Below are 27,740 nucleotides of genomic sequence, written 5' to 3' on the forward strand. Positions count from 1 at the left end.
AGGAAAAGAAAAACCAATCATGAGATACTTGGCCTTTCTTAGGATATACTCTAAATCAGAATACACTCTCTTTCCCCTCCCCCATCTACCCTTCATTTAATGTGGAGGAAAATCAGAAGACTAGAACTTTCTGTATCGGAAAGAAGGTCCAAGATCACAGCTGTCCTGGGCTAGAATTTATTTCCGGATTCAAAACTGTCCACTGGAGATAGAGCCCTGCAGCGAAGTGCCACAGGCCCTACAGTGTGTGACTGACTGGCTCCTCTAGCACATTCTCTGGAACTCCATTACATTTCCAAATGGCCTGTTTTGAAGGTGCTATCTGCTGTGGTTTAGAAGTAACTCATAGTCTTCATTCAGAGGCTCAAATTTCTGACTTCCTTCCTTCCTGTCATTTTTCTCCATTCAGTATCCTTAAGGCTATAAGGTGAGAGGACACCTGGAAGCCGCAGGGAACCTACATCTACGATCCCACTGTGAACTAAGGATGAATACAGAAATGAAGCAATATAGGCCATGTGTGAAGGAGAGGTGGGGGTGGGGGGGAGTCACTGAGGTCAGAAGAGAAAGAGGTCAAGTTCTTTAAGAACAAAGTCACAAGAGATTCATGATACAAAGGCAGACAGCCCCAGAATGAACCCCCAAAATACAAACGCCCAAATTTATCTGTGTATCTCACTAAACTCCCATAAGGTCACAGGCTATAAAATATATAAATGACTAGACAAAGTCACGCACAATCACATTTCCATAGTCAAGCAGCCAGAGTCACAACTGCCAAATTAACGTTATATCCTCAGACCACCTTTTGTCTTTAAAATCCAATCATATACAGAGCATATACACACTCCAGCACATCCAAGCACCCTATCAGAGATACCCATGGCCCAAAACACACTTTCACAACACTTTTACTCTCTTCACACAGTCATGAGAAAGTGGCACACTCACAGTCCCACAGTCACATATATGGCACGCACTCAAAAGAGAAAAACACAACCGTACCAGGTCAAGGAAAACAAGTGGACCCAAACACCGTTGTCACAGTAGCACTCTCATAACGCCTCAAAATCGCAAGGAAGCCCCAGTAATACACAAAATACACAATCGTATTAATAACCTCAAAATGACCCAAGTCCGTCTAAACACCCTGTCACAGCAGTCCTGTCGCACAGCTCACGGTCACAAGCAAACCACCAGTCACACAAGAGGTACACACACAATCACACTGTCACATGGCACATTCCCCGTCAGGTAAGCACGCGGTCACAAATACACTGTGACAGCAGTTATTACTCAGAGCTGCAACTCTCACTCACGCAAACGCTCACACACAAAACCAGAGCCGCATACGTCCATTCGCCCATACCAGTATCAGGCACAAAACGGCAAGAAACCGCCACACACACAATTCCAGTGACGCTTCCGCCTCAGCATTCCGGACATCCTCACCTGGACAGAAGCTGCAGTTCAGGATCCAGGATCTGGCGCCTGGGGTCCAAGCCCCGATTTCGGGTTCGCCCGCCCAACGGGAGCCGGGCCAAGCTCCTCCAGACGCTGCCCTCCCCACGCGAGGCCCCCAAATCGCACGAACAAACGGAAATGAAGCCGCATTGGGGACGCGGCGGCTCTGGGAAATGTAGTCCAACACCAGAAAGCCTGCGGCTGGCCGGCCGGGACGTTGGGAGGCCCAGTCTACTAACCCTCCCCTCGGTTCGTGGATTCCGCCGCTCGAACCCGCTCGCCCAAAGGCCGCGCCGCGGGTGTTTCTGGGAGTGCCCGCCTGAGCTCAATGCGCAGGCGTCGGGCGCGCCCTAGTGGAGTGATTGGGCCAGGAGACTGCTAGGGTGTGGAGCAGTCTAGGGTCTTACCGGATTTGCAGAAAGCGGGACCCTCAGGCGGGCAGGTGCCGGTGCGGGGGGGGGGGGGGGGGGGGGGGGGGTGGAGCTGGAACTGAGGCGGGGACAAGCCGGAGCCTCAGACTCGCAGAGACCCTCGGGGTATCTTGACAGGCCCTTCGGTGTGTATGTGTGTGAGACCACACCGGATACAGTCGGGCAGACTGGGAGTTCCTCGGCGGCTGGGTGTGTGGTTGTATGCTTCATGCTTTTGGGTGAGGTGGTTCGTGCTTGAAGCTGCATGGTAATGACATTTTCTAACTGTGGGATTGGCTGACAGAAGAAGGGACCTCTGCTGTTGTGGTTTGTTTTTGTCCATAATTAACAATGGTTGCGTGACTGATGATGATTTGTGTTATGCAAACATGCTTTTCTCCTGCCTTTAGTGTCTGTAGGACTCGCAGAAGAGCATGTGTGTGACTGAAAAACCGATAAGATGGTCAAGTTATTTCTTTCTTGAACACTAATTTGATCTGGTTAAAAAAAAAAAAAAGTTATCAATTTATCTGACAAACAATTTAGACATGATCTTTCTGTTGGATCCAATATACTTGTTATGGGGAAGAACGCAAAATCAACAGTTTTGTTTGTTTGCGAGAAACATGATTTCAAAGCCAGTCCTAGCATAACTGCCTTTTCCTCTGACACAGTCCCACGAAGTAGGCATCCATTCTTTTCTAATATTATGGGGACATTATTGGTTAAGGTTGAGAGGCCATGGACTAATAGAATAATAAAATAACTTTATACATAAAAAGATGTTACCGTGGTTCACGGAGAGAGAGAAACTTAAAGTTGTACGTTTTTTTTGGTAAGCCTGAACTTGCCTCATGGAATTTTTTTTTTGTTTTTTTTTTTATGACAAAAGTTTGAACTTCCAGTACAGAGGCGGATAGAATTGTAAATGCACCACTCTTCCAGGGTTGGGGGAGTGGAATAATAAAACTTCCTCTTTCAGGACCTTATACTGAACACTTTGATCTCTTCCCAGTAATGTGACTGTATTAGCAAGTTTCGTGCCCAGGATTGTTGAGTGAATGAACCTGTGTACAGTAATCCACTATAAATGTGAAATAAAGATGGTCAAATTGCACTTAGAGTGGGTCAAAGTGACCAAAAAATTGGTCCAAATCCAAATCAAGGTTGTACATTGCACTGGATGGACCTATCTTTACACAGACACACACCCCACACAAATACATTTATTTCTTACATATCTAGAAGCTGGGAAGTTCAAGATCATATACAGATGGATTTGGTGCCTGGTGAGAGCCCCTTCCTTGTTTGTAAACCTTCCTATCATGTCCCTGTTTCCTTACATGGTGGAGAGAAAACATACCTTTTTAGTTTCTTTAAATGGGAGCAGTGTTCCTTTCACCTGCTTTCATGTTTCACAATGACATTTCTGATGAATCTAGAATGTTTATCTTGTAGAACAGCTAACATTCTGAATATGTTTTGTCATGAACAGGTTAAGTTTAAATATATTTGGCAAGAATACTATGGGTGGTGGTGTGTTCTTCCTATTGCATGACATCAAGAAGCAGACAATTTGAGTTTGATCCATTTTGGTGATACTAAATTTGATCCATTTGGTTCAAGTAGTGTGTGGACCTGATCTCTTTCTGGTAAATCAAGAAGCTAGTCAAGAAGTAATTTGTCTTTGTAAGTCAAGAAGTAATCTGATGGGGATATTTTGAGACCATTTTACACATAGCTTTTTAACTAATGGTTTTAGAATTTATTGATGATCCTTGCCTAGATAAGTTCTTAAATTTGGGGCTACAATGGTGATTTTTTCATGTTATCATTCCTTCTTTTGTGTATAAGAGCTTTGCTTCCTCCTCCCCCTCTCCCTCTTCTGTTTTTTCTGTTTTAAGTATCACTATGATTCATGGATTTTTTTTTCCATTCAGAGTATTTTAGCTCTTTGTTATCATCATTTTTTATGTTGCTCATATTGTCCCAAATTTGGCCTCTCAAGCTGGCTCGTCTGTCCTCATTTGTCTTTGAGCACTTCCTTACTTTTTGACACAGATATTCCAGACTCACATTGTACAGACCTGGAATTAGCCACTTTCTTAGAATTTTTAAGGTGATATTTTCAAATGTATGTCCTTAATAAAGTTAAGTAATTTGTGGTAAACATGCAGTGGAATGTTATACACCTGATGGACTTGAGTTTATAAAGATTATAAATTTTAAATTAACAAAAATTAATCTTAAAGCTTTACTCAGCATTATATCAGTGACATATGTCAATATTAATTATTAATGTTTTATGTCATAAATGTGAATGGCTAGATAGATACTATTCCATTGTTCAGATTTATCACAATTTATTTGAATCATTTCTCTCTGGTGAACATGTTGAAACCATTAGCTAACAAAGCCCAGGTGTTTGATTAACAAGAATCATATTTGACAATTTTACTTGAGAAGTTGCCTTAAAAGTTCCAGTACAAGGGTGCTTGGCTGGAGTGCTTGGGTGGCTCAGTCAGTTAAGTGTCCAACTGTGCCTCAGGTCATGATCTCACAGTTCCTGAGTTCGAGCCCTGCATCAGACTCACTGCTGTCAGTGCAGAGCCTGCTTAGAATTCTCTGTCCCTCTCTCTCTCTCTGTCAAAAATAAATAGGGGCGCCTGGTGGCATCCGACTTCAGCTCAGGTCATGATTTCACGTCGGGCCCTGTGCTGACAGCTCAGAGCCTGGAACCTGCTTGGGATTCTGTGTCTCCCTCTCTCTCTGCCCCTCTCCTGCTTGTGCTCTGTCTCTCTCTGCCTCAAAAATAAATAAAAACATTTTTTAAAAATTAAAAATAAATAAATAAAAACACATAAAAATTTTTTTTTAAAACAAGGGTGCTTTGGGGCACCTGGGTGGCTCAGTCGGTTAAGCGCCGACTTTGGCTCAGGTCACGATCTCGCGGTCCGTGAGTTCGAGCCCCGCGTCGGGCTCTGTGCAGACAGCTCAGAGCCTGGAGCCTGTTTCAGATTCTGTGTCTCCCTCTCTCTGACCCTCCCCGTTCATGCTCTGTCTCTCTCTGTCTCAAAAATAAATAAACGTTAAAAAAAAGAAATTAAAAAAAAAAAAAAAACAAGGGTGCTTCTCTGTCTCAATTGGTGGAGTATGTGACTCTTCATCTTGGGCTGTAAGCTCGGACCCACATTAGGTATAGAGATTACTTAAAATCTAAAAAAAAAAAAACCACAACCCTCCATATTGTTTAAAAAAAAAAGTTACAGTACAGTGGGGAAAATTGAGTCCACTTCAGGATGACTTACCAAAAGAATTTCACTTTCACTCCCTCTTTTGATCTGTAGCATTCAAAGGTAGTTTCTATTAAATATTGAGTAGATACAAAAAGAACACAAATGCATGTAAGGTATAATGATTCACAATACAGCAAAACACTCTATACCAACTACCTATTTTAAGAAAGAGAATGTTACTGTTAACTTTGAAGATCCTATTCCTTTTCCTTTCTCCTCAAATACAACAATTATCTACAATTTTGTGTTAAAATTCTGTTGCTTTTCTTTATAATTTCAACTATTCAACCCCAAAATATGTTGTTTAGCTATGCATATTTTTGAGTTTTGTATAAATATTTTATGCATTCTGTGACTTGCTTTTTTTTGTCACTATAAGATCCTGAGATTTAGCTATATAGCTATAATTCATTTTCCTTGCTGTATGGTGGTCCATTGTATGTCTTTATCACAGTTTTTAACTGATTCTCTATTGGTAGAAATGTAGGTTGTTTCAAAATTTGATATTATACAGCTGCTATAAACATTCTTGTACATATTTACTAATGGATATGCAGAGATTTCTCTAGGGCAGAGGCTGGAAAACTTTTTCTGTAAAAGGAAATATAGGAAATATATTAGGCTTTGTAGGTCATATGGTTTCTGTCACAGCCACTCAATTTTGCCATTGTAGCATGAAAGCAGCCATGGACAGTAGGCAAGAGAATGGGTGTGGCTGTATTCCAATAAAACTTTATTTACAAAGACAGGCAGTAGTAGGATTAGCTTATGAGCTATAATTTGCCAACCACTGTTCTAGGATATCTATTAGGAATATGGTATTACTGAACATAGGATATTTGGAGCATGCAAATATCTTCAACTTTACTAGGAAATATGCAATATTTTCCAAGGGAAATTTTCCAAAAAGCCTCTCACACTCTGTCTCTCAAAAATAAATAAACATTAAAAAAATTTTTTTAGGGGCACCTGGGTGGCTCAGTTGGTTGAGCGGCTGACTTCAGCTCAGGTCATGATCTCACAGTTCATGAGTTTGAGCCCTGCATTGGGCTCTGTGATGACAGCTCAGCGCCTGGAGCCTGCTTCAGATTCTGTGTCTCCCTCTCTGTCCCTCCCCTGCTCATGCTCTGTCTCTGTCTCAAAAATAAATAAACATTAAAAAAAATTTTTTTAATTTTTTTAATTATTTGGGATATTTATGTTTCTTAATTTTTTTTTAACATTTATTTATTTTTGAGAGACAGAGCATGAGTGGGGGAAGGGCAGAGAGAGGGAGACAGAATCTGAAGCAGGCTCCAGGCTCTGAGTTGTCAGCACAGAGCCTAAGGTGGCGCTCAAACTCACAAACCATGAGATCATGACCTGAGCTGAAGTTGGACACTTTACCGACTGAGCATCCCAGGTGCCCTGGGGATGTTTATATTTCATATGTGTCAAACATCTAGTTTATATCTTGTTTTTTCATTATTTAGTGATCTTTTAATAAATAGAAGCAGTCTGTTTTGGGTCACCTGGGTGGCTCACTCAGGTAAGTGGCTGACTCTTGACTTTGGCTCAGGTCATGATCTCATGGTTGTGAGATCAAGCCCCATATCCAGCTCCATGCTGGGCATGGAGCCTGTTTGAGATTCTCTCTCCCTCTGCCCCTCCCCTGCTCTTGTGCATGCATTGTCTCTCTCTCTCAAAAACAAAAACAAAAAAAATTAAAACTACTCTGTTTTAATGTCCAATTTATTTAATTTTTCTTTATGTCTTGTAATTTTTTTATGTTTTAAGAAGTTCTGCTCTAGGGGCGCCTGGGTGGCTCAGTCGGTTAAGTGTGGGACTTTGCCTCAGGTCATGATCTTGCAGTTCATGGGTTCAAGCCCTACCTTGGGCTCTGTGCTGACAGCTCAGAGCCTGGAGCTTGCTTCAGATTCTGTGTCTCCCTCTCTCTCTGCCCCTCCACCACTCACGCTCTGTCTTATCTCTCAAAACTAAACAAACATTAAAGAAAAAAAAAATTATCCTCTATACCAAGGTCATAATTTCAGTTTTCTACATTATCTTCCTAAAGCTTTATAGTTTTGCCTTACACAATTTTTTTTTTTTGTTATAAAATCTCTTAGAATGGGGGCGCCTGGGTTGCTCAGTTGAGTGTCCAACTCTTGATTTTGCCTCAGGTCATGATTTCAGGGTAGTGAGATAAAGCCCCGTGTCAGATAGCATGGAGCTTGTTTAAGATTCTCTCTCTCTCTCTGCCCTTCTCCCATGCGCTTCCATGCTAAAAAATAAAAATAAATAATAATACAAAGATAAAAGCTCTTGGAATCAAACTCTTTCTGTAAGATAAAGAAGGGGTACAACGTGTGTGTGTATGTGTATGTGTACATGTACCAATTGTCTTACATTATGAAAAGGCTATCCTTTCCCCTCTTACTGACAGTAATAAACTGGTCTGTTGGGGGCACTTTTTATTCAATTCTGTGGTCAATTTATTATTCCCAGCACTATATATATGCTCTTAATTAACATAGTGTTATAATAATTTTTGGTATATGATAATACAAAGACCTATTTGGGACCTTATTAATCCTCTTCATTATATAGCTCTTTTACTGTTCCCTTTATTTCTTATTCTTTCTTATTGCTTTGCTTTCTTTCAGTTTATTCTACAATTTTTTCTCACATTTTAAGTTGGATACTTAGGTGATTAATCTTTATACTTCTAACATAAATTCTTAAGGTTGTAACTTTTCCTTTATGTACTACTTTGGCTGCATCCTACAAATTTTGGTATGTAGTAGTCTCATCATGCACTTTTAAATTCTTCTTTTTAAATTTATGATATGATTTTTTCACCCATAAATAATTTGGAAGGATATTTCTTAAGCATATGGATTTTTTTCTAATTATTCTTTGATGGCTTATTATCTAACATAACTTTTGTGAGCACTGAAGTTGGTCTATATGAAATGAGTGCATTGAAGGGTGTCTGGGTGGCTCAGTGGGTTGAACATCCAACTCTTGATTTAGGCTCAGGGCATGATCCCAGGGTCATGGGACTGAGCCCTGCTTCAGCCTCCACACTGAGCGTGGAGCCTGCTTAACACTCTCTGTCTTCCTCTGCCCCTCTCCCTCACTCATACTCTTTCTCTAAAGTTAAAAAAAATAAAATTAGTCCATTGAAATTTTTTCAGATTTGCTTTGTGGCCTAATATATGTCTGTTTTTTCTGAATATTCAATATATCTTTAAAAATAATTTGTCTTCTGCAGTTATTGTGTATATATAGTATTTTTAAAAATGTATCCATTAGATTAAGCTTATAAGTTTTTGGTCTAAATCCTCTATAATCTTATTGATTTTTGTCTCTCATGTATCAATTAGTAAAAGAAATATGCAAAATCTCCTACTATGGTTTTGATTTTATTTTTTCCTTGTTTTACTAATTTTCGTTTAAATGTGTATATTTGGTAACATAAGTTTAGAATTTATGTATTCTTGGAGATGTAATCATTTCATCATTATGTACTGATCTTTTTATAATAATGCTATTATTTAAGTCTATTTTATCCAATATTAACATAGCTACATCAACTTTCTTTTATATATGTTTAATGTAGGTGCCCCTACATCAACTTTCTTTTCATTAGTATTTTGACTGATGTTTTTTCAGGAGTTCCCTCATTTTCAGCCTTTCTGTGTGATTCTCTTAATGTGTCTCTTGACAATAGCATATAATTAGATTTTATTTATCCAATCAGACATTTACTGACATATTTGTATTTATTTCTACCATTTTATCACATCACTATATATGTCATATGTAACCCTTTAATATTTCCATTTTCTCCCTTTATTCCTTCTTTTGATTGTTCCCCTCTCCCTTTATTTCCTCCTCTTTTGGAAGGTATATATTCTATTTTGGTGCCTTTGCTAAAACTTTAATTTAACAGGACATACCTGGGGCACATAGGTGGCTCAGTCCGTTAAGCATCCAACTTCAGCTCAGGTCATGATCTCACTGTTCATGGTTTCGAGCCCCACGTCAGGCTCTATGCTGAACAGTTCAGAGCCTGGAGACTGCTTCAGATTCTGTGTGTGTGTCTCTCTCTTTGCCCCTTCCCCCCTCGTGTTCTCTCTCTCTCTCTCTCTCTCTCTCTCTCTCTCTCTCTCTCTCAAAAATAAACATTAAAAAAAAAAAAGAAAGAAAATCAAATTGGAGACATTCTCCAAAGACGGACTTATAGTCATCAAAAGTGTCAAGATTATAAAAGGGCAAGACTGAGAAACTTTCAGACTAAAGAAGATTAAAGAGACATGACATTTCAACACAATGTGTGATTCTGAACTGAATCCTTTAGTGCAAATGACATTATTGGCATACCTGGTGAAACTTGGATGGAATCTAATATAGATGGTAGTAATGTATTAATATTAATTTCTTGATTTTGATAATATATTGTGGTTATGTAGGGACATCTTCAGGGGTGATGTGGCATTAGGTCAGCAATTTAGTCTCAAATGGTTCAGGGGAAAAAAGCTCTTTGCACTATATTTGCAACTTTTCTGTGATTTTGAGATTTGATAGATGGATTTTTTTTTAAGTATGGTGCAGTCTTTAAAAATATCTTGTGAGTTATACTTCTAATCTTAAAATAATTTTTAAAATTCAAATTGAAGCTCCATAGGCCATATATTGGTGCTTCCAAACAGTGAGGTTATTCTTGGCTTTTGATGGATCATAAAATCTTAAGATTGTTCCCCCATAAGGTGATTGACCTTATTTACCTGGAGATTTCTAGTGTGACTTGTCTGGAGCTACTAAGTAAGCCTGATTGTTCATGGCTTCTTGTTCACCCAGGTTGGCCATTTCTAGATTCTACTTCTCTCCCAGGAAGAAATGATCAAGTCTCAAATGAGTTTTAAATAATGTGTTTCTTTTACTTTTTTATTCTGCACTGCAGATAAAGTAGGTCACAATAATCTCAACAATAAGATGAGAAACTAAATGGATACAAATATGTCAGGAAAAAAATATAAATTAGTAAGACCATGCAAAAATTGCAATTAGACTATACAGAAATAAGTTAATTTAGAATTGAGCTTTAAATTTGAATCTGACCTTCAAAGGAAAAACAAATTAGGACATAAAATTAGCAAGATTGATTACATAGTTTATGTTGTCTTCCATTTATAAAGCTAATTAATATCTCAGAGGAAAATAAACAATTTTCATGGATATAAAGTAAAGTGCTTTTGCATAATTTTGAAGTTGTGGCCCATAGTTAGTCTTTCCTAAGCCGTCTTTACTTTGGTCTCAAAAAATGAAGTGTTTCTCCTCTCAAAAATATTGTATTATCTTTTCTATTCTTGATCCCATTTTTTCCTGTGTCTTCTAGGACATTTCTTCATCTGTTAATACTTAAATATATGAAATAGTTCTTTCTTTACACATTCCCCTTTCTTTACTTATGTCACTTTCCATATCCTAGGAGAAAAACAATTCTTCTATGTGTCCCTATTAGTTAATTCTGATAATAATAGAGGTTAAGTGCATAGACTTTAGAGATAAAAAGGTTTCAATCCTGGCTCCATCACTTTATGTGTGACCATGGGCAAGTTACTTAAACTGTCACTACCTTAGTTTTATCACCTAAAGATGAGTCTAAATTTTTGGATGGTGGTTTTGTTTTGTTTTGTTTTGTTTTGAGAATTAATGAGTTGTTACATATAACTTGTTTAGAGCAGTGATTGGTACTATTAAGTGTTGAATTAATGTTTGTCAGATTTTTTCTGTCCGGAATAGTACTAACTTAGATCTTGGTGATATCTTTCTATCTCATCCCATTTGTATTATTTTTGTAAGAAAGTCCTCAAAGTATAGGATGTATGAAAGTAAGGATGCCTCACTTTCTTATTTCCATTACAAATGATTTTTTTCTTATTCTGTACTCTTTTGGAAGTTAGGTTTTTGGTTTTTTGTTATTTTGTTAGTTTTATAAGAAGGAAAGTTAAAATCTGGTCTTCATGACTTTTTTTTTTTTTTCAAGAAATTTGAAATCTCAGGGTGCCTGGGTGGCTCAGTCAGTTAAGTGTCCGACTCTTGGTTTCAGCTCAGGTCACGATCCCACAGTTCATGAGTTCGAGCCCCATGTCAGTCTCTGTGCTGACAGCTCAGAGCCTGGAGCTTGTTTTGGTTTCTGTGTCTCCCTCTATCTGCCCTTCCTCTGCTCACTCTGTCTCCCTCTCTCTCTCAAAAATAAATAAACATTAAAAAAATTAAAGAAATCTGAAATCTCTTCTTTAGCTTCATAAATCCTAATAGGGATCCTTCATAGATCCTAATGGGGTTGGGGGGGAGGGGCTCGATCCCATGAACAGAGAGATCATGACCTGAGCCAAAATCAAGAGTAGGATGCTATTTTGGGATGAGCACTGGGTGTTGTATGGAAACCAATTTGACAATAAATTTCATATATTGAAAAAAAAAAAAAGAGTAGGATGCTAAACTGACTGAGCCAGCCAGGCACCCCAATATATCTGTTAATGAATAGACTATCAACTCACCAATCCAGATATCATTTTTAAGCTGGAGCAGAAAGAAAAGCCTTGGATTGTAGAGAAAGAAATGTTAAGATGTTCAGATAAGTGACTGACACATGTGTGAATGGTACAAAGTCACATAACAGTTGTTTAGAAGATAACACCTCTGAAATGTTTTCCAATGTTATTGTCTTAAAAGTCCCAGTCTTTTGAGTGGTAGTTGCTATAACTTCTCAGATACCTAGATGGCACTTCAATATATTTCTTATACATCAGGTCTTTCTTTTTATTGAAATTTAGGGGATTATATTCTGGATACCAAGTATCCCCACTTCCTTTGCACTTTGTTTTCATGATTATTTTCCTTTTTACTTGCATTTTTATTCTTTACCTCACCTGCTTTCTTATAGTTATTTGTTTATGTATTCAGTCCTTCAGAATTCTGGTCTTACCAAAACTATTTGACACACAGTTTCATTTTTCATTTCTTTCTCATTTAACTCTTTTCATACATTGTGAAATGGCTCAGAATCATAAATTTAGAGCCATAGGCATAACTTTCATTGCCCTTTTAATGCCTATATCATACTTTAAAAAACTCTCCCATTCCACCCCCATTTTGTTATATAAGTTGCTGCCTTCCTGCCAGCCCAACTCTAGCCTTACTACCCTGTGGGTTTTTTGGTTCTTTTTTTTCTACCAGTTATCTTGTGAAATATAACAAACTATCAAAAATGCATAAAACATAAATGTATGACTTTTTTTTCAAGTTTTTCAATTACAGTTAGTTAACATATAGTGTAATATTAGCTTCAGAAGTAGAATTCAGTGATAAATCACTTCTATACAACACCCAGTGCTCATCGCAACAACTGCCCTCCTTAATACCCATCACCCATTTAATCCATCCCCCCCACCTCCCCTCCAGCAACCCTAAGTTTGTTCTCTATAGTTAAGAGTCTGTTTTATGGTTGCTTATCTCTCTTTTTTCCCCTCTATTCATCTGTTTCATTTCTTAAATTCTACATATGAGTGAAACCATGTGGTATTTGTCTTTCTCTGACTTATTTCACTTAGCATAATACACTCTAGCTCCATTCATGCCATTGCAAATGGAACATTTCATTCTTTTTATGGCTGAGTAATATTCTGAATGTATGTATATATACATACATTCATTCATCACTCAGTGGACATTTGAGCTCTTTCCATAGTTTGGCTATTGTTGGTAATGCCGCTATAAACATTGAGGTGCATGTGTCCGTTCAAATTAGTATTTTTGTATTCTTTGGGTAAATACTTAGTAGTGCAATGGCCGGATCATAGAGCGTGGGGGATAAGCTTAGGAATCCCCCGGGGCTTACACCAATGAGTTAACAAGGCATAAAGAAATACAAAGTCATAAAATGCTCACACCCGAGTTTGGGTAAATCAGATTGGCACCCCAAGAATAGGGAGGCACAAAGGTGCCAGGATTAGGGAGGTGCAGATGCACCCCAAAATAGAGAGGTGGGTGCAGAGCCCCCAAAATAGGGAGAGGCAAAGGCCTGAAATAGAAATGGTGCAAAGCTGCCCAACACATAGGTATATGAAATAAACAAGATTAGATATTCAGGATGGAAGCACCCCCAATTTAGTACTATAGCAGAAAAGCTGCTTTCACGGGAGAATAGAGCCAAGTTAGGTAAATTGGTGAATTGGACTATGGACTGCTGCACAGCAGGCAAAGCAGCCGGAGTGGAGATGGTTAACAAAAGAAAAGATGCCTTGTCAACCCTGAGGTTATTCCCCCTATCTGTCTCATCCCCAGGCTAGCCAAGATAAACCAAGGTGCTGCCTCATGTCCGCTGTAAACAACCTTTCTCCTGACTGCCCAGCGCCTGGATTTTGTTTTGTATTAACCTAAACCCCTAACCACGGGTATCTTCAAGACTCCTTTTTCCTCATGTCCACAAGTAAATGTTCACAGATTCATTGCCTTTTGTACACGTCCATCACCATGTTTGTAAGCCTTCTGATCCTAATAAAAATGGGGTAAGGACCCTTATTCGGGGTTCATGTCTTTTCCCAGACATTAGCCGTCTCTTGCTTTCAATCCTGCGTCCGCTCTTTTGCTAGACAAGAGAGAACTTTAGACCCAGAGTCTATGACAATAGAGTAGTTTTATTTTTAACTTTTTGAGGAACCTCCATACTGTTTTCCAAGTGGCTGCACTAGTTTGCATTCCCATTAACAGTATAAGAGTATAACATAATAAATTATTATTAAACATCCATGTAAGCAGTATCCTGGTTAAGATACAGAACATTGCCAATTCCCCAAAAGCCCTTCACCAATGCCTTGCAATCACTATTCCAACACTTTATCCTAAATATAACAATATCCTGACCTTTATGATCATAACTTTTTTTCTTTTTAGTTTCCGTAGAGTGTTTTTAATTTTTCCAAATCAACTTTATTGAGGAGTAATATGCTATATTAGTTTTCCAGGACTGCCATAACAAGGCACCACAAACTGTGTGGCTTAAACAACATAAATCATTGTCTCATAATTCTGGAGGCTACAAGTCTGATATCAAGATGTTGGCAAGGCTGGTTCCTTTTGAGGGCCGTGAGGGAAGGATCAGTCCCAGTTCATGCTCCTTGGCTTGTAGATGGCTATTTTCTTCCTGTGTGTTCACATCATCTTCCCACCGTACATGTGTGTCCTAATCTATGTTTTTTGTTTTTTTTTTAAGTAAGCTCTGCACTCAATGTGGGGTCTGAACTCATGACCCCGAGATCAAGAGTTGTATGCTTTACTGACTGAGCCAGCCAGATGCCCCTGTCCTAATCTATTCTTCTTTTTTCTTTTCCTTTTTCTTTTTTTAAAGAATTTATTATTATTTTTTTAATTTATATCCAAGTTAGCATATAGTGCAACAATGATCTCAGGAGTAGATTCCTTAATGCCCCTCACCCATTTACCCCATTCCCCTTCCCACAACCCCTCCAGCAACCCTCTTTCTCTATATTTGTCTCTTATGTTTTGTCCTCTTCCCGGTTTTTATATTATTCTTGCTTCCCTTCCCTTACGTTCATCTGTTTTGTATCTTAAATGTCTTAATCTATTCTTATAACAATACCAGTCGCATTGAATTAGGGGCCTACCCTAATCCAGTATGATCTCATCTTAACTAATTATGTCTGCAATGACCCTATTTCCAAATAAAGTCATATTCTAAGGTGACTGGGATTACGACTTCAACCTATGGGGGTGTCTAGGTGGCTCAGTCAGTTGAGTGTCTGACTCTTGATTTTAGCTCACTACAACCTGAGACCAAAGTGGAATGTTGTTTGACTTCCTGGAGAAATCTAAATGCCAAGGGAAGGGTTGACTAATGCTGCTTTTCCATCAGCCAACAATCTCAGAGTGTATCCAGAATAAGAATGCATGAATGTTTCCCAAGGACCAGATGTGGCCCCAGGTCTAATAAAGGAAAGCCACTTAGAGAATTGAATAAACTTTAGCATAGAGAATCTAGAAGTATTATTAAAATCCTAAGGGCTGGAGATACATTTGTCTGAATCAAAGGAACTGTAGGGGCACCTGGGTGACTCAGTGGTTGAGCGTCCTACCCTTGACTTCGGGTTGTGGTCCTGGGGTTGTGGGATCAAGCCCCGTGTCGGGCTCTGTACTGAGCATGGAACCTACATGAGATTCTCTCCCTCTGTCCCCCATCTCTAAAATAAAAAATAATAAAACAATTTTTAAAAGGAACTGCAAGTTCCCAACTGCTGGCTGTTCTCCAAAGAATGCACAAAAGCATTCCATTAGGTAGTCATCTATAAATATCTGCCAATTGCAGATAATCACAATGTTGAATCACACAGTTTCAGTCAAGTAAGAAATTACCTGAACCCTTTTCCTTATTTTAGGTCTAATCTTGAAGAGATCAGAAATTAACACCATTTGCAACATGATAGATCTAGAGAGTATTATGCTAAGCGAAATAAGTCAGTCAGAGAAGGGCAAAAACCATATGATTACACTCATATGTGGAATTTAAGAAACAAAATAAACAGTCATGGGGGAAAAAGAGAGGAAAACCAAGAAACCAACTTTTAGTAACTATAGAGAACAAACTGATGGTTGCCAGAGGGGAGGTGGAGGGGGTAATGGGCTAAATAGGTGATGGGGATTAAGGAGTGCAGTTGATGATAAGCATCACATGTTGTATATAAATGTTGAATCACGAAAGTGTACACCTGAAACTAATACTCCACTGTATGTTAACCAACTGGAATTTAAATAAAAACCTAAAAAAAAAACTAGTTAGCCAACTAAGTGATGAGTAAAAGTACTACCATGGTAAAGACAAGTTATTTCTATCACTCTCCTTCCCTGATGGAGACTGCAACAGACTGAAATGTAATTAAGGAGAAGCCTCAAAAGATAAAGTTTGAAGTCTTCATATACTGGATTGCCTAAGAATGACTGAAACCAATGAGTTCCCATGTTTCATCTGGTGGAAGAACCAACCTCAGTGAATTCACTGAATAAATTTAAGTGGGCACCAGGCAATAAAAATAGTTGCCAAGGATCCAACCTATTAATTAGCTGCACACAGTAAAGAGGCAGTACAGAAAAGTGGTTAAGTGTACAGACTTGAAGCAGACTACTCCAAGTTAGCTATAAAAACTTCTATTTTCTCAGATCCAGTAAGAGAGTACTTTATGTGGAAAAGCATTGCCAGCAATATTGTGCTTCATTATGAAAACAGAGTTGCCATCATTTTCATAAGTATCTCCACAGTTTGGTCTGAATCATGGCTCTGCCACTGTAGCTTTGCAAACTTGGCCAAGTTATTTTATTTCCTTGTGCCTCACTTTCCTCACCTAAAATGGAGATAACAATTTCTACATACAGGTGGTGTGAGGATTCAGTAAGTTTATGTACAAATGGTAAGTAGACATGTTCTAAGGAATATTGTCTGGCACTATAAACATTCTATAAATGATAACCATTATATATTCCAGGATATCTTGTGGTAAGAATTCCATACATGATCTCTTTTTAACCAGATTCAACTACCCAAAACAGGAAACTAGTGTGCACTGTGAGTCACACGTAGGGAGATTACACCTATCAACACAGTGGCAACAGTCTTTGATTCTCATTGGCTGAAGCCCTGGTAGAGCCAGTTCTCAGAATCATGGGGACTGAGTGGCAGGGGTAGTGACAATGGTTTTTCCACTAGCCCAATGATGTGTTCCAAGATTTCTCTTGGTTTTACTGTCCTTGATCCTTTGCCCTCACCTTCACACCTGAGATTCTGAAAACTATCCTTTAATAAACCCCTTTCTACTTAAACTAGCTATAACTCTGCTGTGGATTAAAAACTTTGACAGGAGAAACAGATAAACTGTAACATATATGTAATGGAATATTAGTCCAGACACAAAAATAAAGTTTATTTGTATATCTCAGCCTGAATAGGTCTCAAAAATAAATAAGGAAATTTATGGAAAGGTAGTATCATTTGAGGAAATTATAAACTATGCAAAATAACATGTTAATAGGTACATATACATTATCTCTCATGATTTGAACATGTATTATCCAAATATTCAGTGTTTAAAATTTTTTACCCCACATGCACCATCTGAATAAAAACCTCAATAATTAATCTTAATTCTCATACTATGTAAAAAGTTTAAATTGAAGCAAGTCTGGGTGATAGGATGTAGAGTATTGTGGTCACATCTCGGCCAACCTAATTGATTTTGTTTGTTTCAGACTTCTATTTCTGTTTAAACATGTTCACTATCACTATCATTTCTCCAAGCATGTAGCCCTTTATAGAATCCAATTCACTTCCACTATGTGTTCAGGAGCACTACCAACATTTAATTTAGAGTATTTTTTACATTATATCTTTGTTGGGTTTAATTAGAGAACATGCCATGATCTCAGTTTGTGAGTTCGAGCCCTGCATTGGGCTCTGTGCTAACAGCTCAGAGCCTGGAGCCTGCTTCAGATTCTGTGTCTCCTCCTCTCTCTGCCCCTCCCATGCTCATGCTCTGTCTCTGCCTCTCAATAAGAAATAAATGTTAAAAAAAAAAAAAAAGAATCACGTGTTTAAATGCTTTATGTTCATAAGTTTTTAGTGGATTATTTTATAGATGATAAAGAGTATCTTAGTTGCATTAAGAAAAGTGGAGTTTGGGAATGAGATAAATACACAGTACTAAGAAATGGCTCCTACCACTTCAAAATTACCCATCCAGAGGCACCTAGGTGGCTCAGTTGAGCATCTCTCTCTCTTTTTTAAAAGTGTTTATTTATTTTGAGAGAGAGACAAAGTGTGAGCAGGGAAGGGAAGAGAGAGAGGGAGACACAGAACCCAAAGCAGCATTCAGGCTCTGAGCTGTTAGCACAGAGCCCAACGCAGGGCTCAAACCCACATACTGTGAGACCACGACCTGAGCTGAAGTCAGAGGCTTAACCATCTGAGCCACCCAGGCGCCCCAAGCATCTGATTCTTACTTTTGGCTCAGGTCATGATCCCAGGGTTGTGGATTGAGCCCCACTTTGGGCTCTGCACTGAGCATGGAGCCTGTTTAAGATTCTCTCTCCCTCTCTCTCTCTCTCCCCCCTCTGCCCCTCTCCCCTGCTCATGTGCTCTCTAAAATAAAATAGTTTGAAAAAATAAAAATTAGCCATCCAACACATTTAGGGAATAAATTAGATCTGGAAAAGTGATAGATACCTATATATGGGCTAGAATTATACACACTAAATCTATAGGGGTACCTGGGTGGCTCAGTCCGTTGAACATCTGACTTTGGCTCTGGTCATTATTTTGCAGTTGGTGGGTTGGAGACCCACATGGGGCTCACTGCTGTCAGCATGGAGCCTGCTCTGGATCCTCTGTCTCTCTTTGCACCTCCTCCACTCATCCTCTCTCTCTCAAAAATGAATAAACATACATACATACATAAATAAATAGATAAATCTATAATAGGGCTGCCTCAGGAAAAGGTTTGAGAAACAATGGGTCTTTGACATTCATAGTTAATGTTTCATATATTTACTATAAAAATATGAAGCAAACATATATGTTAACATGTATTAATTTTACATAATACATGAGAACCTTGTCGCATTTTCTGAACTATTCAAAAGAATTTACCCATCCCATTCGTTGCATACTAATCAGAAAGTTAAAAATTATTATGTATACCATGGAAAGGTCTAGTAGTCACTACCTTAATCAGTGAACAAATTTAGCAGTACCAATACTAGGACAACTTATTTTACTTATATAATTATATTTAATACTTTATATTCTACACAGTGTATCTTCTGCTATAGTAAGTACATATCATCATTCTATTTATTTTTTACCAAAACTGCTTCTCCTGCATTTATTCATGAGGAAATAGACAAATTTTAAAAGTTGGACATTCTGCTAAGCCTAGATTCTAAAAATGGTAGTGTCTAAAAGAATGAGATGAGATGAGAGCCTCGATCAGATCCTTGTTTGGAAAAACATTTCATAAGCCAGTTTTGAGATAATTTGGGAACTTATGGAATTATTTTTAATTTTCTAATATCGTGCTCTTATAATTAAGACAATCTCCTTATTTTTAGATTATGCATGAAGTATTTAGGAGTGAAATGTAACTCCTAATAAAGTAGGAGTAATAAAATAAAAATAACTCCATATAAAATTAATAAAGATGTGGCAGGATGTTAACAACTAAGTCAACCTAGGATGTGATGGATAGTCACTGCACTATTATTTTAGCTTTCCTGTAGTTTTAGAAACCTTCAGTAGAAAAATTTGGGGGGAAATTTAGCTTAAAAAGACTTTAAAATAAAAAAAATATTAGAAGATATTTAGGAAAATGTGAATAATCTTGGGGTGTATGTAGGAAACACTCTATGTAGATTATATTTCATTCCATAAAAGTAAAAATAAAATCTATGACAAAGGATATATTAAAAAACAAAACAGACTGAAAAATTATTTTTACAACACATATGATAAAGATAATAGCCATAAACACAAAAAACTTCTACAAATTAATGAAAGAAAAAAGTACAATAGAAATTGCGCAGACTATCAATAGGTAATTTACGGAAAATTCATATGGCTCGTAAGCAAATGATATCATGCTCAATATACCCAATATTTAAATAAATTAAAATTAAAGCAATGACATATTTTTCATCAGAAAGACTGACAAAGAGCACCGAGTGCTGTTAAATTGTGGGAAAATGAAAATGGGCAACTCAAACAGTGTTGATGGACTGAATGTACTATATCTGGAAAGTAATGTTACTAGCTATTATAATAAAAAAAATACACATACTACCTGATGTAAGAATCTATCTTACAGAAATAAAAACATATATATGCAAGTATTTATGTATAAAGATATTTATTGACAATTGTCTAACGCAACAAGGAAGTGGAAACAATATAAACATTCATCAATAAACAATATGAACATATTAATACTTCTACATACGTAGTATTCTGTAGCTACTAACACTAAAATGAGTAAGTTAGATTTATATGTACCTGGAATGATGTCCATGATGTATTTTATAGGAAAAGTCACAGTTTGATGTCCATATAGTGATCCTTTTTAAATATATAAATATCCACAAACAACCATGAAAAAAAGAACCATGTATAAACATGTACATTTCAGCATACAGAAAGCTACAGAAAAGTATTAATGAGGCTTCTAACATGTTAGTTTAGGAAGCCATATTTTCTTTTTCCTTTATGTATATTTGCTATAATTTCTCATTTTGGAGGTAATTGCATTATGTAATTTCAGAAGGCAATTCAGTCCAATATGATAAGAAAAACTACATAAAAATATAAGTTTAATTTCTAACACTTCTTTTGAGAATAAGTAAAAAACCATTAGAAGTAGAGAACAAAGTAATGGCACCATGGTCCACTTGACCATCTTTATTCTTCTATTTGTTATACCATTTACCTTAAAAAAACAACCTCTAATTCTGAAAGCTTGATTTATGGACTAGATATATCCGTGATAAAGCCATTTATTTTATTACCATGCTTCTAAAATCCCACAAACCTGTTTTCTTGTTTTTTGTTTTCAATATCTCATTAAGTTGAACTAAGAAGTGGGGTATAGGGAAGAGTAAGAAAGGACTGTGAAGGAAGATCATTACATAGAGGGATTTCCCTTTTTTAAAAGGACAAGGGTCCCATATGTAGAAGAAGAATGTGACTGGTTTGCAGAGAAAGCAACTTGCTCTCTCATAAACTTAGTGGGCCTCAAGCTATAATGGTTTAGAATTTCCACCCCTGAGATTATTTCTTTCAGCTAGAGCAGTCTTTACAAAAATAGTTCACATGCAAAAGATATTAATAGGCATTATAAGAAGGGATTTATGGTCAAGTAAGTTTGGCACATGATGAGGTGAAGTTGAAAAAGCTGCTTTACTACAATATTTATTACAGCCCTGATGAAATACAATGAACTTATTGCTTCAAAAAGACCTTGAGAAACTTAACAGAAGACCATGGGGGAAGGGAAGGAGAAAAAAAATAGTTACAAACAGAGAGGGAGGGAGGCAAACTATAAGAGACTCTTAAATACAGGGAACAAACTGAGGATGGACAGGGGTGGGGGGAGAGGGAAAATGGGTGATAGGCATTGAGGAGGGCACTTGTTGGGATGAGCATTGGGTGTTGTATATAAGTCAATCTGACAATAAATTATATTAAAAAAAAGTGATGTGAAATATGCCATGATTTACAGGCTTGTTTGATCACACAGTCTTTCTTTCTAATACCATCTGAGTTCTAGCATTACTTGAAATTACTACAGGAAATTTTAGGCTAACATATTATCTGTGGAATTAAATTAACACAGAGATATGGTCCTTAGTAAAAGGATTCAAAACAAATCGTTTTAAGGTAGCACATGCTACATTACTTTTACATCATTATAAAAATATTTTTCATGAGACATCCTATAGAGGCACCTGGGTGGCTCAGCTGGTTAAGCTTCTGACTCTTGATTTCGGCTCAGGTCATGATCCCAGGTCATAGGATCAAGCCCCGTGTTGGGCTCCACACTGAGCACGGAGCCTGCTTAAGATTCACTCTCTTTCCATCTGCTCCCCACCCTGCTCATACACTCTCTAAAATAAAAAAGAAAACACATCCTATAAAATGACAATAATCAAGGCAGTGTAATATTGGCAGAGAGATAGATACATAGATCAATGGAATAGAAGAGAAAACCCAGAGGTAAGATATACACAAATACATTCAATAGATTTTTGACAGAGGTACAAAGGCAATTTAATGGAGGAAACACAGACTTTTCAGCAAATGGTGCTAAAGTAAACGGACATCCATAAGCCAAAACAAATTAAGAAAGAACACCAAGCTAAAGCATACAATATACATGAAAAGTTAACTCAAAGTGTATCACAGACTTATGTGTAAAACATAAAATCATGAAAAATTTATGCAAAAACATAGGAAAAAAGTCTTCAGGATGTGGGCTAGGCAAAGAATCCTTAGATTTGACAGCAAAGCAAGATCCATAAAAGGAAAAACTGGTAAAGCAGACCTTATCAAAATTGACAACTTTTGCTCTTCAAAAGACCCTCTTAAAGGGGTGCCTGAGTGGCTCAGTCAGTTAAGTGTCTGACTCTTGACATTGGCTCAGGTCATGATCTCATGGTTTGCAGGATCAAGCCCCACGTGGGGCTCTGCACTGATAGTGCTGAGCCTGCTTAGGATTCTGTGTCTCCTCTCTCTCTGTTCCTCCCCTGCTTGCACACACACACACTTTCTGTCTCTCTCAAAACAAACAAACAAACAAACAAACAAACAAAAACCCTTAAAAAAAAAAGGAAAAAAAAGATAAGCTACGCACCTGGGAAAATATTTGCAAACCACATAACAAAGGACTACTATCATCTAGAATACAGAAAATACTCTTTCAAAACCTAGGAGTGAAAAATAAAACAATTCAAAAATGACTAAAAGACACAAACAGGCATTTCACCAAAACAGATATACAGATGACAAGCACATGAAAAGGTGTTCACCATCATTAGCCATTAGGGAAATTCATATTAAGACCACAAAGAGACATCACCATACCTAACATGAGGGCTAAAACAAAAAGTGATGACAACACCAAATGCTGAAACACTGGGTTACTCATATGCTCCTGGTGTAAATGTAAAATGGTAAAGCAATTTTAGAAAATACTTTGTCCATTTCTTGTATGAGAAAACGTGACTTTAGTGTAAGACCAAGAAATTGTACTCTTAGGCATTTATACCAGAGAAATGGAAATTTACTTTCACATAAAAATCTATACACAAATGTTCATAAATAGCTTCATTTGTAACACCCAAAAACTTATTTTTTTCCTTAAGGTTTCCTTCTAGTAAGAATTTTAATGTTCAGAATGAGGTACAACCTCACATTAATTATATGAGGACGTTCTGCTCCAAAATCATTTATCTGATGATTAGTAAGAATGATAAAAGATTTACCTTATGTACTATATTTGAAAAGTCTTCCTCTCATTTGAATTCTATAATAGTACACAATTAAAATACTGAAAAAAAGAAACCCCCCTGCACTGTTGGTGGGAATGTAAATTGATGCAACCACTGTGGAAAACATATGAAGTTTCCTCAAAAATTAAAAATAGAAATACCATACTATCTAGTAATTCCACTACTTCAGTATTTACCCAAAGGAAATGAAAACACTGATTTGAAAAGATATATGCACCCCAATGTTTATTGCATTATTTACAATAGCTAAGATATGGAAGCAACCTAAATATCCATCAACAGGTGAATAAATAAAGAAGATGTAGTATGTATATACAATGTAATATTACTCAGCTATAAAAAAATGAGATCTTGCCATTTGCAACAATATGGATAGACTTAAAGGACATTATGCTGAGTGAAATAAGTCAGAGAAAGACAAATACCATCTGATTTCACTTAATCTGGGATCCAAAACACAAAAATAGAAATATAATCATAAATACAGAGAACTGGTGGTTGCCAGAGGGGAGGGGGCTTGGAAGATGGATGAAATACGTGAAGGGGATTAAGAGGTACAAACTTCCAGTTATAAAATCAATCTATCAATAAATTAATTAAATAAACAAATCATAGGGATGAAAAGTACAGCATATGGAGTATAGTCAATAATACTGCAATACTGTGGTATTGTGACAGATGGTAATGACACTTATTTTGGTCAGTATTGAGTAAAGTACAGAATTGTCAAATCACTATGATATATACCTGAAACTAAAATAACATTGTATGTCAACTATACTTCAATTAAAAAAAAAAAATAAGATGATTCTTGAGCCCAGAAGGAAACAATTTTAAAATACTGAAAAACACAATTACAGTAATAACTAATATTTATTTATTATAAACTATGTATTACACATTGCTTTAAGGCTTTTTATGTATTTGCATCTTTAAATCATTATAATGAGAGTGATTTTAATGTTTTATAAATGAAAAAACTAAAGCAAACAGGCGTTAACTAGCTTTTTCCAAAGGAATACATGTGTAGTAAATGGTGGAGTTCAGATCATGCTGAACAAGAGAATGATGCCAAACAAGAAAACTCTACATTTTATGGTTGTGCTCTTGTATAAATTCACCAATGTCTAACAAAGATTGAAAAATGATGGAAACTGATTCTCCATTATATTACACTAGCCTCTCTCTGTTTGAATTTTCTGATAGAGTTACCTATGGATGAAAGTAAAAAAGGATTCCCACTTTGATAATCTGAATTTTCTGATATTCCAAAGCTGAGTATCAATGAGCAATCAAAGGATTTAATAAATTTATATTTTCATAAAGTTTTTCTCAGTTATGAAGTTTATGATGTTGAGTGAGGTGTGAATGACGTCTGAAGTCCTTACCACATTCGTTACATTTATAAGGCTTCTCACCAGAATGAATTCTCTGATGTTGAGTAAGTTGTGAGCCACGATTAAAGGCCTTCCCACATTCATTACATTTGTATGGTTTCTCACCAGTATGAATTCTCTGGTGCTGAGTAAGATGTGAACCACGAATAAAGGCTTTCCCACATTCATTACACTCATAGGGCTTCTCACCAGTATGAACTCTCTGATGGTAAGTCAGCTGTGAGCCACGAATAAAAGCCTTACCACATTCTTTACATTCATATGGCTTCTTACCAGAATGAGAAATCTGATGTAGAGTAAGTTGTGAGGCACAAATAAAGATCTTCCCACACTGCTTACATTCATAGGGATTCTCACCTGTATGAATTCTCTGATGCTGAGTCAGTTGTGAGCTATAAATAAAGGCCTTCCCACACTCTTTACATTCATAGGGTTTTTCACCAGTATGAATCCTCTGATGCTGAGTAAGATGTGAGCCACGAATAAAGGCTTTCCCACATTCCTTACATTCAAAAGGTTTTTCACCAGTGTGAATTTTTTGATGTTCAGTAAGTTGTGAGCCACGAATAAATGACTTCCCACATTCTTGACATTCATAGGGTTTCTCTCCAGTGTGAATCCTCTGGTGTCGAATAAGCTGTGAGCCATAGTTAAAAGCCTTCCCACACTGCTTACATTCATGTGGTTTCTTACCTGTATGAATCCTCTGATGTTCAGTAAGTTGTGAGCCACGAATAAAGGACATTTCACAGTCTTTACATTTATAGGGCTTTTCACCAGTATGAAGTCTGTGATGCAGGGTAAGCTGTGATCCATAACTAAAGGCTTTCCCACATTTCTTACATTCGTAGGGTTTCTCACCTGTATGAATTCTCTGATGTTCAGTAAGTTGGGAGCCACGAATAAAGGCCTTTCCACATTCTTTACATTGATAGGGTTTCTCTGCAGTATGAACTCTCTGGTGGTAAGTAAGTTGAGAGCCACGAAAAAAGGCCTTACCACATTCATTACATTCATAGGGTCGTTCACCAGTATGAATTCTTTGATGCTGGGTAAGGTGAGAGCCACGAATAAAGGCCTTCCCACACTCTTTACATTTATAAGGTTTCTCCCCAGTATGAATTCTTTGATGATAAGTAAGCTGTGAGGCACAAATAAAGGCTTTTCCACATTCCTTACATTCATAGGGTTTCTTAACAACATGAACTCTCTGATGGTAAGTAAGTTCTGAACCCCGAATAAAGGCCTGTCCACATTCTTTACATTCATAGAATTTTTCATCAGAATGAACTTTCTGATGTTCAGTCAGTTGAAAGCCATGGATAAAGTATTTTCTGCATGCTTCACATTCATAGGATTTCTCAGGAAAATTAATTCTTTGTTTTAACATAAGGGATGCAGTCTGGCTAAAATTGGGGATTCCTTTACAAGTGATTAGTAGTTGCTTGAAAAATCCCTCTTTATTTCCCAATTGGCTTTCAAACTGGTCTTTGCATTCCCTATCATCTTGAAGACTTTTACAATCACACTTAAGTCTTGTAAGCTGTTCTATGATCTCCCACTGAGATGATTCTATTTCATAAATTCCTTTTGTTGAGAACAGCTTTTTGGTCTCACATCTGGATTCCCAGGCTATAAGGTAAAAAGAAAGAAAATGTTATTTTCATATTCCTTGAAAAATGAAATTTCTAAGGTAGAAACAGTAGACTCAAATTGAGTATCATAGTCATAAGATGTCAATGGAACCAATGGAACAGAAAAGAAAAATCCAGAAACAGTTATAAGTGCAAACTTAGTACATAATAAAAGCTGGCAGCTCAAATCAGTAGGAAAAACATGAACTCTTTTTAATAAATGAAATTGATAAACATACAGATAAACACATCAAAAAAAGAAAACTGCATTAATTCTGCATATCTTACAGTTGGATAAATTCCAAATGGATCAGACATCCATATTTACAGGAATGAAAACATACATATAATTAGAATAAAATTTGGGGGACTTCTTCTATAAACTAGGAATGGGGAAAACTTTCCTAGTCATAATTTGATAAAAATGACTGCACTATGGTTAAAGAAAAAAGAAAGGCTGGCATGTCAAAAACACGGTTAAGGTTAGGTTAAGTAAAATGACAAACTTGGAAAAAATATTTGCCAGGTTGCAATATCCCTAATATATAAACAGTTTCTAAAATTAGACTAGAAAAAAAAGACTACCATATAAAACTGGGCACCAACACTATGTAAAAATAGTCTAAGAAAATGGGACAGTTGATAGAAAAGTAATGTAAGTAGCTTTTAACCATATGAAAATATACTCAACTTTGCTCATAAGATAAATGCAAATTAAAGCTAAACAGAGGTGAAGATATGAAGAAATTGGAATCCTTGCAGCTTGCTGATGGGAATGTAAAATGGTAGAGCTGCTTTGTAAAACAATTTTGTACTTCCTCAAAAAGTTAACATAGTTTCCATATTACCATGCAATTTTACTCCCAGTTATATGCCCAAGAGAAGTGTCCAACATAGAGTTCCCACATAACCCAAAAATCCACTCATAAGTATAGAGCCAAGAGAATTGAAAACACATATCTATATAAAAACACGAAAACAATGTCCATAACAGCATTAATCATAATAAGCATAAGGTGGAAACAAGTCACTCATTAATTGATGAATGGGTAAAAATGTGGTGTATCCTTACAATAGAATATTTGGCAATAAAAATATTGACACATGCTACAATATGAATAAACTTTGAAAACATTATGCTTAGTGAAAAAAGCTAGTCACAAAAGACCACATATTGTATGACTGCTTTTATATGAATTATGCAAAGTAGGCGAATCCACATAGACAGAAACATCAGTAGCTGAACAGGGCTGGGGATGGACAGAGATACAGAGTATCTTGCTACTACAAGATATTGGATTTCTTGCTGGAGTGATAAAAATGTCCTCAAATTGTGATGGCTATATGAGACTGTGAATATAATAAAAGTCATCACTGTTTACAGAAATGGGTAAACTGTACAGTATGTGAAATATATCTTAATAAAGT

At 36.9% G+C, this 27,740-nt stretch overlaps 1 protein-coding gene across 10 annotated transcripts in view; it reads right to left on the minus strand.

The window, feature by feature from the left end:
- LOC122208713 (zinc finger protein 420) overlaps positions 1-27,740 on the minus strand; it is a 122,350-nt gene that overhangs the window by 35,822 nt on the left and 58,788 nt on the right. For 3 of the 10 annotated variants that reach the window (XM_042920076.1, XM_042920074.1, XM_042920068.1), the window contains exon 1: positions 1,453-1,757. Coding sequence is in view for 2 of the 10 variants with exons in the window: in XM_042920078.1 (XP_042776012.1) it covers positions 24,614-26,310 (1,697 nt within the window). In the remaining 8 variants the exon portion in view is untranslated. The other 7 variants (XM_042920079.1, XM_042920073.1, XM_042920071.1 and 4 more) reach the window with 7 other exon arrangements.

The sequence above is a fragment of the Panthera leo genome, chromosome E2 (genome assembly GCF_018350215.1).
Source record: "Panthera leo isolate Ple1 chromosome E2, P.leo_Ple1_pat1.1, whole genome shotgun sequence".
NCBI classification, from domain to species: domain Eukaryota; kingdom Metazoa; phylum Chordata; class Mammalia; order Carnivora; family Felidae; genus Panthera; species Panthera leo.